Source organism: Lacerta agilis, chromosome 2 (assembly GCF_009819535.1).
Source record: "Lacerta agilis isolate rLacAgi1 chromosome 2, rLacAgi1.pri, whole genome shotgun sequence".
NCBI lineage: Eukaryota > Metazoa > Chordata > Lepidosauria > Squamata > Lacertidae > Lacerta > Lacerta agilis.
In genome coordinates this window covers 65210873-65223271 of record NC_046313.1, presented here as the reverse complement: position 1 = coordinate 65223271, position 12399 = coordinate 65210873, and the positions used below count along the sequence as shown (strand labels likewise).

Genomic DNA, 12399 nt, shown 5'->3' with positions numbered 1-12399 from the left:
CTGGAGGTGTCTGGACTCAGCCCTGTCATCCAGTTTTAGGAAGAATTTCTTCCTACAGTTCCATAAGTGTAGTTTTATTTCATAGTTCTCTTTCCCCCCCACCTCCACCTCCCCAAGTCTTTCCAAATATTTTTTATTAATCTCTGTCATGTCTTCTACCCATCTCCTTCCACAGTTAGCTTGTACCCTGTTCCCACCCCCATACTGCCAGCTTTCAGCAATCTTCCTTCACCACCACCTGTAACAGCTTCCCTCTCTTTAGTCACATATTATTATTTGAAAAACATTTTATCTCTTTCTAGTTTCCTTCCTGCTCTTGCCTTTTCCCTTCTGAGGAGGGAGAAGAGGCTTCCTGGCTCAGCTGGTGACTAGTTGGGAAGGGAGATTGGAGCGTGTCTGTGAAGTGGAGGAAGGGCCACCCAAGAGGCGCCCCCTTTCCCACTCCCTCAGCCCATCTCTCCCTGTCCTCTCCCTCCTTTCCATTCTTTCTCTTCCTTTCCTCATGCTCAGCCAGCCATGTGGTCCATTTCTCCTCTTTCCATTCTTCCCTTCCAGTTCTCCATGTTCCAGCCTCATTCTCTGACCAGTTCCTATGCACCGCACATGTGCAGAGCTGCTGCTGCTGCTGCTGTCCTGCCAACCGAAAGGTCACTGCATGACCAAGGGGCGAGCTGAAGGCCTGAGCCCAATATTGGTCCCCAGCCCACAACCCTTCTCTAGTAGTTTTGCAGGAGTTGATAAGGGAGGGCATCAAGGACATCTGCTTCTCTCTCAGGAGCAGGAAGTCTTTATCTCCTTTCCTAGCACCAAAATTTGTACATTTCTCAGTGGTGCGTGCTGGGGATTACACTGCTAAGCCAGAACAAAACAATGTCTGTTTCAGGAATAAGTTTCCATCTCCGCCTTTGCATCTCCCACAACCTGTGTACTTGCTTCCGCTTCTGAAGTTGTGTGCCACACCAGCAAGTTGAATGCTGGAGCAGCATATTTGTCTCATCCCAAAAGAAGTGTTACATTCACAGGGATGTGTTTTGCTAAGTCAAAATTGATACCAAATCTCTGAATATCCATAAGAGGCATGCCTTGCTGTCCTTCAGTCCCCACATAGACAGCTCTTTCTTTTTGAGTTCTTGTTATATGTTCCTCTAGCTGCATGTTCACCTGCAATTTGTATATTTTGTTGTTTCAGCTGCACCATAGCTACATTGTGAAAATGCATGCTGTTATCATCTCTGCGCTCATCTCATAATATTATTTGTCTGTTTATGAACATTTATGGCCTGTCCTTTTGTAGACAGCACAATAGAAGAATACATTCTTTCCTGCAGTGCCACAGACAGCAAATGCAAATATGTTTTGATTTAGCCCAAAGTTGGGACCTTGAGGAGAAAGGACAGGCTCTACCCTACTGCTTTTCCCCAGATTGCAGAACCTATCAATGAGAATTGGGGGAACATCTTTCACATATGATCCAGGAACGCATAATGCTTCCATGTCATGCCATGCCATGCCATGCACACCAAAGGCCACAAAGGGGGCAGTTGCAGAAATAGTTTATCATCATCATTACCACCATCATGTATTAAATTTGTTACACTTACTTGTCTCACTTTATCTTGTCCAAGGCAAACCAAAATGACTTACAAATTTGCTTCCAGGAACATATGTACATTTAAAAGTACTGCATTGCAGTATTCAGACATGACACATTTAAAACTAAATCCACAGGCAAAAACATAGAATAAAGGTATTGACATTGACAAGCTCTAATTCACATTTTGCCTGCTGCTTGTAACGTGGCAAGTCTGCAGGCATCATGAAAGAGTCTGAGTTGACACTCTTTAGAAGAGTGTGCATTAGAGTGCCATATTCTGAGAGAGAGAGAGAGAGAGAGAGAGAGAGAGAGAGAGAGAGAGAGAGAGAGAGAGAGAGATTCAAACCATACTTCTCCTTTGGCAAAAAGAGACACTGGTCTATACTACACACCTGTACCTCTTAGAGCTAGTTTCTCAGGAGTGTCCTGTTCTTTCAAAAGGTAACTGTGCCACCTCCTGAGTGCAGAGTATGTGTTACAGAGAACCCCTTTGCCACGAAGACTACACTACATAGGTGTAAACCATAGTTAACTAAAATTTATGGGTGTTCCCAGTATTAACTGGAATGCAGACTTTCAGATATTTTTAACTGGCCACTTTTCCTGAATCATTCACTGGACCCCAGTTTGCTGCAGCCCTTAGTTTTCAATTATACTATCATCTTTCAGTAACGACAAACTGGGTATATAATTATTTTGTCAAAACACTATTAATCGTGGTCTGTATACTGTATGATAATTTAGCTGGCCCTCTCCCTTCGCATTGGTCACTGATGTTCCTCCAGCTAATGCCTTGTGGACATTTAACCTCCGACATATGAAATGGGGATCAGCATCCTGGTGCCCTGGCACCCTCTGATGCACTTGCCTGCTCCCTTATGCGCACTGCCCATCTCGTTTGCGGTAGTGGTCTGCGTGCAGCCTCCTTGCTGATTTATTTCTGACAGGGAGGTTGTAATCCATGGCAGCAGCAAGAGTGCTAAGGCAATGTGATTTCTCAGCAGGAAGATGCAACATGATGTCTCAGTTTTGTCTAATCCCTTAAATCCATCACATACCCCAGGCCCTCAGGGATTCGCATGCAAATGACGAGATTGCCTGTTGATGAGTTTGGCTGGGACACAGCCAAGCGTTATGCAGTTTCCAGCACTGTGGGAGGCCTCTGTTAATGCCACTGACTTCAAATCTATTTCTTCCGATGTGGACAGAGCCTGTCTTATACTAAAACAGGAGGCATTACATACCCCTTTGGCGTTCCAGGTCCAGGTCATCTCCCTTGTTCCTCAGTACCTGCACAAAGGAGCTTCCACATGCTCTTACGTGACCTGGGCATTGCATGTTCTGAACTGAAAGTGTGCTTCTCCTGAGGCTCTCTCTCTCTCTCTCTCTCTCTCTCTCTCTCTCTCTCTCTCTCTCCCTCTCTCCCCTGTCTGTATTCCTTGGGGAGCTGGAGAAATGCCTGCCCAGAATTTTTTTGATGTACATAAGATTTTTCTGAGTTTCTTTTTAAAAGGAAAAATCATAATCTCTAAAGAATCTGGAACCTTCAAAGTTGACAAATTTACTTTCTACCTGATTACCACATAGAACTCGATGAGCAATTAAAGTAAACTAAAAGAGTTTGATTAATGGTGGATTGTATTTATTTAGCCAACAGATGCACAGCATAACAGAATCAGAATGCAGTTTCTGTCTCCATTTGATTCCCAGACTGAAACTAGATGTCCTACAGCTACCACCAAAAGCAGCAATCCTGCAACCCCTCTGCCTGCTTACTCCCCCAGCACAGCTAATAACCTAAAATGTAGGATTCAGTATCACTATACTTAGCATTTCTTTACCATCATTCCCTTTGCTGGGTCCGGGGATTTTCATTTTTGTGACAGCCAGGGACCTCTCATAACATCTCATCTCAGTTCTAACATAACAACACAGTTCTTGTTTGTTACTTCCTGGCATACCATCATGGGATGTGTGTGTATGTCTGTTTCATCTTAATTATGTTTGCCATAGCATGTAATCCAGATGATAAATCCCCAAATTCTTTCTAATCTTTAGTGACTTTTTTGTGAACCTCTCACCAAATCTGTTCTGCTAAGCCCTTCTTTTGTTACAGCCAAACACATATTTTTGGCCACTGCTAGATGCTCCCATCCATCTTTGGCTTTTGATTTGTATGCTGCTGCCGGGATGGGCAGGCAGGGGATTTCTTGGGTAGAGAGGAAAACGGACAGATAAACTGGGATGACTTCCATGGCAATTAACATTTTGAAGTGACAGAGACATTTAGGGAAGTTTCATCTGCATAGCAAAGGGTGTCACAGGAGGCCAGTGGGTCCAAAACAGATTGCATCTCCTTTCAGCAACCTGATCATGTTCTCTTCCATCCCTTTAGAATTAGTAGTGTCTAAGGTTGGTGCAGGGATTTTGCATAGAGGTCTCACCTTGATTGTGGAGTTCTGCCTCTACCTAGCCCTGCTAAACTTAATAAGTAGTTTGCAGCTAGAGTGTTAAGGCCCAGAAGATGTCATCTCTCTCCCCACAAGCTGTTAAAACTTGGAAGATCTGGGCAAATACTGTAATCATTTCTCTGTTTTTCCTTTCATCTCAGCTCATGAAACTTCTTTACCTGGCTTGATTTGTGCATATTTTAGACATCTTCAATGAGAATATGTCAAAATGGTGCTTCCTTCAGACAAGAAGCTGAGCTTATCCTCAGTCTACAGAACAAAATACGAAAGTTGACAAAACAAGGGACAAGATTATTTGCAAAGTCTAGACTTGGAGCCCTTGCCTGTCGATCCTTATGGCACACCTCCAGTAGACTATTCTCTGCTTAGTGCTCCTACAAACAGGATGTCTAGGAATCTTGTTTACTCAGATGACCCATGGGGGGAAGTGGATTATGGCTTTCAAAGCCAGTTGTGCCAATCTCCAATAATCAAAGTTGTCTTAAAAACAACAACACGTATTCCTGAACATTAGGGTTGCAAAGAAGTGCCTGAAAACACTGTGCCAGTATCTACTAAAGAAAACAAGATAAAATGGGAAAGGTAGTGATCAAAGGGATGGCCTTCTTTGCTCAGTACACTTGCAAATTGTCCATTGCTCCTCTCTCCCCCTACTTTTACACACCAGCTTTCTATGAAACCCACCCCTTTCTTCCCATGCTCTGACAAAGATTTTGGCCATGGACCCCGAGCCACAGGAGATGTGCAAGTTTTGAAATAAGGTACAGTTCCCAGAATGCTTTGTGTTTCAGATTGACATAAATTTGAAACCAGTGTTACATTGCCAAGTGCCTTCTACTCAGGGAGTCTTCTCTGTGACATTCTCCCAATGCCTTTTTGCCCCTGTCCTGAAGGCATAGTAGGAAATGTTCTGCCTTAGAAGCTCTGTTCGTGCAGGACCTAATGATGTTTTTTCTTACTTTGCCACAGGAGAAGGGAAGAACGGAAGGCCACCTCCTGAGCATGCTGGAGCAATCCGAACACAAGGCTTCAGGTAGGAGAGCCAGCACACTTCATTGCATGGGTGGGAGACCTCGTTCAGCTGGAGGGCTACATGCCTTCATGGGCCACATGCTAGTGGTGGGTAGGACTAGACGCAAAAATGGGTAGAGCATTAGATTATTTGCACAGTAGGCCACATTCCAGCCAAACCAGAGGTTTCTAACCTGCCACCCATGCACTTCTCTCCCATGCAAGCAAAGAAGAGCAGCCATTGCAGTTCATTCCTGGGCACATTCCAGCCAGGCAAAAGCACTTAAGGAGGGCATGGAGCAGGGCTGGCGAGAGATATGGGCCAGATAGATATGTCTGGAGGTCTGCATTTGGCCCCCGGGCCTGAGATTCACCAGACCTTTGCCTTATTGCTTATATATTGATTCTACTGCTGTTCCCTAACCTAGTATAAGAACATGATTGCCTTCTATCTATAGAGCATAGATCAACTTTGGTTGCTGCTATTCTCCCCCACATGCATGTTTTCTTCTGAAGAAAGACCCAGGGCTTTGCGCACCGCAGTTCTGTTGCTCTGGCCATAATGAGGGCAAAAGTCATTACTGGGTGTCTTGATTCTTGAAGGAACATCCCCAGAAGCTTTGTGAGAGGTCTCTTTTGAAACAAGGCAGCAGAAACCCATCCGCTTCCGTTTCCCTGCATGGGAATTATTCAGCTATATTTTTAAAAATCTTTTCATTACCAGTTTTTCTGCTAACATTTGGTTTTAGTTTGTCTCTGTAAAAGATGTAGGTTCAGTTGATAGAAGTCTAAAACAAAATCATTTTTAAAGCTCCATCTGTTGCCATGGGGCTCCTTCCAAGATTACAACACCAGAAAAGGTAGAGTTCCCCGTCTTCTGCCAAATCCAGTTTGGCTGAGCAGTGTTTTCCAAGGGATGCAGTTTCTCATTGGAATGAACGTTGTCTTGAAAGAGTGGCCAGCCATGATCACAGAGCTGTAGGTTTTGAGGGGTTTTCTACACCTTCCAGTACACCCCCCTGCTCAGTGCACATGATGCAGAACTGAAGCATCATCAATAGATGGACATTGAAGACCTCTGCTTGAAGACCTCTTGCAAGGGGAAGAGCCCACCACTCTTCTGTGTAATTTATCCCACTCTCAAGCTGCTCTTGCTGTCAGGAGGCTTCCCCAAACATTCAACTGAGTTCTACCCTCAATCTTAAACCCATTAGATCTTGTCTTGCCCAATGGGGTAACAGCGAACAAGGCTTTGCCCTCTTCTGTGTGACAACCCTTTGGGTATTTGAAGGGTGCTATTGTGTCCAGGGGCGTTCTTAGCCCCTTGGCTGCCGGGGGCGGGGAAGCCAAGAGGCACCCCTGGGGGCGGGGCATCGCGGGGCGTGCGTGCGTCATGACATCATGACGCACGCGACGCCCCGCCCCGCGGGTGCCGGGCGGCGGATTCAGGAGTCTTTGTGGGCTGCAAAGACTCCTGAAGAAGCCTCCGCCCGGCGGCAGCACCCCTTCTTGCCGCGGCTGCTCGTGCCTGCGTGAGCAGTCGCTGCAAGAAGGGGTGCCGGGCGGCGGATTCAGGAGTCTTTGCGGGCTGCAAAGATTCCTGAAGAAGCCTCCGCCCGGCGGCAGCACCCCTTCTTGCCGCGGCTGCTCGTGCCTGCGTGAGCAGTCGCTGCAAGAAGGGGTGCCGGGCGGCGGATTCAGGAGTCTTTGCGGGCTGCAAACTCCCAAATCCGCCGCCCGGGCTCCCTTGGCGGAGCGCAAGTCGGGGCAGGGAGAGGGACGGGCCACCTCGCTGGCCCGCCCCTTGCCTCCATGCCGAGCTGCGCCGCTGGAAGGGGGGGCTATTTTCGGCGCTGCTGGGGCGGAGCCGCAGGGGCGGCCAGCGTGGGGGGGTGACACCCCTCCTCGCTGGCCGCCCCTGCGGCTCCACCCCGGCAGTGCCGAAAATAACCTAAAAAGATTTTTTTTAAAAAAAAAAAGCCCAGTGGGCGGGGCCGCCCCCGATGTGTCACCCCAACAGGGGCGCTGCCCTGGGGCCCCCCGCCCCCCCCCCCGCCCCCCCTGCGACGCCCCTGATTGTGTCTCTCCTCAACCTTCTCCAGGCTAAATATACCTGGTTCCTTTTTGCCCCTTTTTTATTTGACCAGTTGTCTTTGAGGAGGGGTAGAAAGGCCTTCAGGGAGCACAAAAGGATTGTTTAAGCAAGAACATCCACACACTCATAGACACCCCCATCCCCACACCAGTCACCTTGTAACATTATGAACCCTTAAGGCACCCTTCCTCAATCTTGTGCCCACTACCATTCCCATCATCCCTGACCATTGTCTGTGCCGGCTGGGGCCAAGGGTCAAGGACGATGGGAATAGTCCAAAACATGTGGAAGATACCAAATTGAGGAAGACTACTTTATGGTGAAAGACAACACACACCCCCACACACAAAACTGAAGTTCTTCTCCCCTCCCTCCCCCACCAAGCAACATGTTCACAGTAAAATGACTATTTCTTTCACAGTGGGTTTCAAAACAGGAGTACAGGGGTCAGGACAGCATTCATTTCTTCAGCATTTCCTCACAGGCCTTGTTTCCATACCACTGACCATCTTGATTGATCTCCTCTGAACCTGTTCTAATTTGTCTACAAAATCTTTCTTAAAGTGTAATGCTCAGACTGGACAACTAATACTCCAGATGAGGTTTTATGTATTTCTATATATAAACTGCATACTTGCCATAATGGCTTCTAAGCAGTCACTAGTCCAAAATAAAATAGAACTTGCACTTCCTATGACTTGGGATTTTGGACCACTGCTGGTGGGATTAAGATCCTGTGATGCACTCTCATTTCAGATGCAGAGGAGGTTGCCGCACTATCTGGAGAAGATGACTCAAGGTGAGCTAGTGCCACAGGGTCTTTCACCTGCCATAGCAAAAGTATGATCACCCTAGTGCAGGTTTTGAGCACTGTGCTATCAGCAAAGCCAAAGGAAAGGCTTTAGTAAGGTAGAAAGTTGACTGTATGTAACAATAGTTTCTGCGGTTGATGGACAAGGGACTCAGCCACTTCTTTCTTTCTTTTTTAAATGTATTTTTATTAAAGATTTTCTTGGTTTACAAAAGTATGTGCAATCTCTCTCTTTTTTTCAAGTAACATTTTTTACAGATCGGTTTCATTTGTTGAGACATTAGGAAGAAAAGGGGGAGAGAGGTGGAGGGGGGAGAGGTGAGTGGGGGTGGAATCAGGTGGCATTGTTTCTATTTTACTTAATATATGTGGGGTTTTGTGTCAGTGTCGCTTGTGCAGGTTCTCTGCTATTCACTTGTGTTCCTTTGGTGGTGAGAGAGGTTGGGGTTGGCCTAGGGTGGGGTTGTTTGTTTGTAATTGGCTGTGGTGATCTTTGTTGTCATTGTATTGTCAGGCTGTGTATGTGATAAAGGGGAGCCATACCGGGGTGAAGCATCTTTTTCTATTTGTTCCCGTGTCAGTTTCAGTTTATTGGTTAATTTTTCTAGTAAGGCTGTTTCCCATACTATTTGGTACCACTGGTCCATGCTTACTCCTGACAGATCACTCCAGTGTCATGCTCGCTTCAGCAGTACATATACTAAAATTGGAATGATACAGAGAAGATTAGCATGGCCCAGTGTTTCTGGCTGTTGAAAGTAGGTGGGTTATGAGTTCTTTGTGGTGTAAATGGGCATTATTGTCTTGGAAGAAGTTTAGTAGGGCCAATTCTGGGGTGATTTCTAATACTTGCTTAGTTATTTTACATATTTATCGTATGGCTGTTGTCCAGAATAGTTGGATTTTGGGGCACTCCCTCCACATGTGGAGGTATGTGCCTGTGGAGGTGCACCCTCTCCAGCATTTTGGTGAGGTTCCTGGGCGTATTAGCACTAGTTTTCTTGGTGTTAGGTACCACCTGTAGGTGGAACTCAGCCACTTCTGAATAGGAAGGAAATAACTCTGAGTGCAACACTAGGAGGTGTTGACTACATTAGACAGTAGAATTTTCATTTTATATCTTCTTCATTGGTTGCCAGTATGTATAGGAGCACAGGTTGTGGTGCTACTGATTGCCTAAAAAGCCCTAAACGGTACTAGAATATTTGAAGAATCTCTTACATGACCTGGCCCTACTTGCTGCATTAATAATTGGAAGGCTTGCTTTGCACCCTGTTGTCATTGCATGTCAAGTTGACGGAGACAGGGCCTTCTCTGCATTGGTGCCCAGAGTCTGAGGCTTCCTCCTCCAGGGTGTCCCACTGGCTTTCATTATTGGTGATTAGACCTTTTTGTTCAACCGTGCCTTTAGTACAATTCCTCTTCCTCCCCATTGTTTTATATGTTTGCTCTATTTTGTGCAATATTCTTTCTCTTCTCTTTTTATCTTTATTACTGCATGTGTTTCGTAGGACGTTTTAACTTAGGTTGTGAGCCACCTTGAAGGGGACCAAAAGGCAGGGTAAAATGCATTAAATAAATAAAGAGGAAGAAGCTGGATGAGTTGCATTTTGTAAGACTATGGCTTACAGACTCATGTTGTAAGACTAGCTGTCTGGTTTTACATTTTGTTTTCTTTTGTATTTCCCTCCTATCAGGCGCAGCTTGGCAGAGGCGGACAAGAAAGCAAAGTGCAGTCACAATGTCCAGAGCAGCTTTCCTCAAGCAGGTTGTAGTGACTCTCCAATTAAATCTTTCACCTCCATTTCTGAAGCCAAAGACTGCCTAGTGGACTTCAAAAAACAGCTTGCCATTGGCTCTGGCAGTCAGAAACAAGCCAAAGCCAGCCTCAGGAGCAGGAAGAAATACTGATCATTGCACAATGGAAAAAGGGCCTGGAAATGGAATAGGAAGCAAGCCCTTCCATTCCACCGACTTTGTCTGGCAGGAAGAGCGCAACTTCTCTACCAGCTTCAGACATCCCTCTTCTGTACATATTGGATGAACCATACAGGATTTGTCATGTATTGAATTGGTTGTGTACTTTATAGATGTCTCTTCAACCTTGCTTTTCAATTATAAAAGAAAATGAAATATATTTATTATGTTTTTATAATCTGCAATCTGCTGCTGTTTGAGAATCCTTTTTATTATTGTTTTATTTTATTACCTATGTATCCATAAAAAAGCCCACTGGTCAGTATGAGGCATCTCATTGCATACGTCAAAAACTTGGTGAGCGGTCCAGCCAAAGCTGAGCATTTTCAAGACCTGTTATATGAGTGAGAGAGACATAAAGGTGTCCTTCTGCCATTAAAAACAATGATTCTTAAGAGGTGTATATAGCTTTGGCTATAGCCTGCCGTGTTTTGCACTAACTTCACACCGCTGGCGGAATATGAGTGTGATGGACAAGATTAGCCAGTCTTCGGCTTACATTGTACACAGGCAGGTACCATGACTTGCACACAGATCAATAAATACAAAAGAGGAGAGGAAAAAGGACAAAAATTGGGTTTTCGCCCTAATATATTAGGTTAAATTAAATTAAATCAGAAATGGCCAACTTCTTAAATCTGGCAGGCTGGATTATCCCTGGCCAAAGTGCTTTGGGGTAGATTTCCAATCTGGCATAGGAAAGGAAAAATCAAGGCAGGTATCAAATGGGGTCCATAGGCTACCAAGCACTACCCTGAGTTACACGCACACATAGCAGGTCTGTGAGGCTGTGGTATCAATGGTGTGGCTCCCCTGCTTGTCCTATGATCAATCCCCTCTCGGCTGCAGTTTTAATTTTAATTGAAGGCCACATTTAGCCTGAGCTCTGTTGTGCTGGGTACTGTACCGTAATATAATTCATTCAGTCCCTGCCTGAAAGAGCTTCGAATCTAAAAATTAGGCCCAAGGGGTATCTAACATGGCCTGTGGCACAGCAAAAGCGAGCAGCCCACACCTTGATGTTCTGTTATTACCTAATTGTTCCATGTTCCTACAAAATACTGTGCATTCTTGGGACTTTATTTTATTTTGATGCAGAGCTTGCGCTGTTGCAAGAGCTCAAGGGCAGGTTACAGGTAACAGCAATTACACATAAAACAAAGAAATCCCTGTCTCTAAATTGCTTACAGAGGCCAGGGAGAACTAAAGAAAGGATGACATGCTGTCTTAATGGGACATTGTTTTATCTACTGTGAAAATGCTGGTGTCGACTCCTGCTAAAGACAGAAGGATTTTAGTGGCCTAGAGGTGTCCTGCAAAGGCATATGTGCATTCTGCGTGTGCAGAAGAGAAAGGAAGGGGTAGAAGGGGTTTCCTTTTCAGAAAAAAACATGATACAGGATAGATTTTCCTTTATCTGGGCTTCAGGCGTCTTGAGTTCCAACCCTACCTGGTTGGAAGAATTGGGGGGGGGGGCTTTATTTAGAGCTTGCCATGGCCCAAACAGTGGTAGTGTTACCCTTCACCTTCACCCAGTACCATAAGGAGCCTTGTTGCTCCCCGAGTCCCGTGGGCTCCTCAAAGTTTTGTTTGAACCCATTTCATACATTCAGTGAGAAAGCTTTACTTGAACTGGGCACTTCTGGCTCTCTCTGGAAAAGTGAGGAGGTTGCATGTCCAATGCAATTCTTTCCTCTGTAAAGAAAGATGTTTTTGTGGGGAACCACCTCTTTTTACGGAGGAAAAAAATGCATTGGGGGGGGGCAGAAAGACTCAATAAACCCTTCTTGACATTATTGTTTCCTACAATCGATTAGATGTGTAGGATTCAGATATGATTTGCCACCTGTTGTCTGAGGTGGGGCAGTATAGGAAAAGCTTCCCCTCTTGATTCTGTGCAGTGCATAAATGGGCCCTGAGCCAGTGTCTGTAATCCAAGCAGCCTGAGCTAGGGAGTGGCGCCCATTAAATTCTGTGGAACTTAACTGCTTAGAATCACTCTGCTTGCTGCTTGAAGCTGAAGGCAAGGCAAGGTAAAAAATGAATAAAAAAGCAATAGGCTGTTTTTGGTGCTGCCATGTCCTCCACTGCCTTGGCACTCACTCCTTCCCTTGTTAACTCACCAAATTTCAGTGCATCTGAGATCTTTCTCCAATTTCATTTCATAAAAGATGTCGGCATAAAAGAAACCCTCCTGGTTTCTTCCTCGTTAACTGTCAATCCACTGCAGGCCTGCCGCTGGAAGCAAAACCCCTTGTTTATCTTTTCAATTGGTGATAAGGAAAGAGCAGAATGACTTTCCCAAGCTCGGCTGTCACCGATGCTCAGGGTCGGCTCAAGGAGACACCAACGAAAGCAGCCACGCTAGGCTGGGGATCCCACCGGCAGCCGCTCCCACAAGCCGCCTTCCAGGCAAAGCTGACACAGTCCCAGGGTGTGC

The 12399-nt window shown here is 45.6% G+C and overlaps 1 protein-coding gene and 1 pseudogene across 6 annotated transcripts in view; both read left to right on the top strand.

The window, feature by feature from the left end:
• UIMC1 (ubiquitin interaction motif containing 1) overlaps positions 1-10144 on the top strand; it is an 85499-nt gene extending 75355 nt beyond the window's left edge. For 4 of the 6 annotated variants that reach the window (XM_033140431.1, XM_033140432.1, XM_033140430.1 and 1 more), the window contains exons 12-14: positions 5035-5098; positions 7928-7970; positions 9680-10144. In XM_033140431.1, the coding sequence (XP_032996322.1) occupies positions 5035-5098; positions 7928-7970; positions 9680-9893 (321 nt within the window). In that variant the 3' untranslated portion in view covers positions 9894-10144. Of the gene's footprint in view, positions 1-5034; positions 5099-7927; positions 7971-9679 lie in introns of those variants that run through there. The other 2 variants (XM_033140434.1, XM_033140433.1) reach the window with 2 other exon arrangements.
• On the top strand, positions 8659-8720 carry LOC117043056 (annotated as a pseudogene).
• Positions 10145-12399: the final 2255 nt, after the last annotated feature.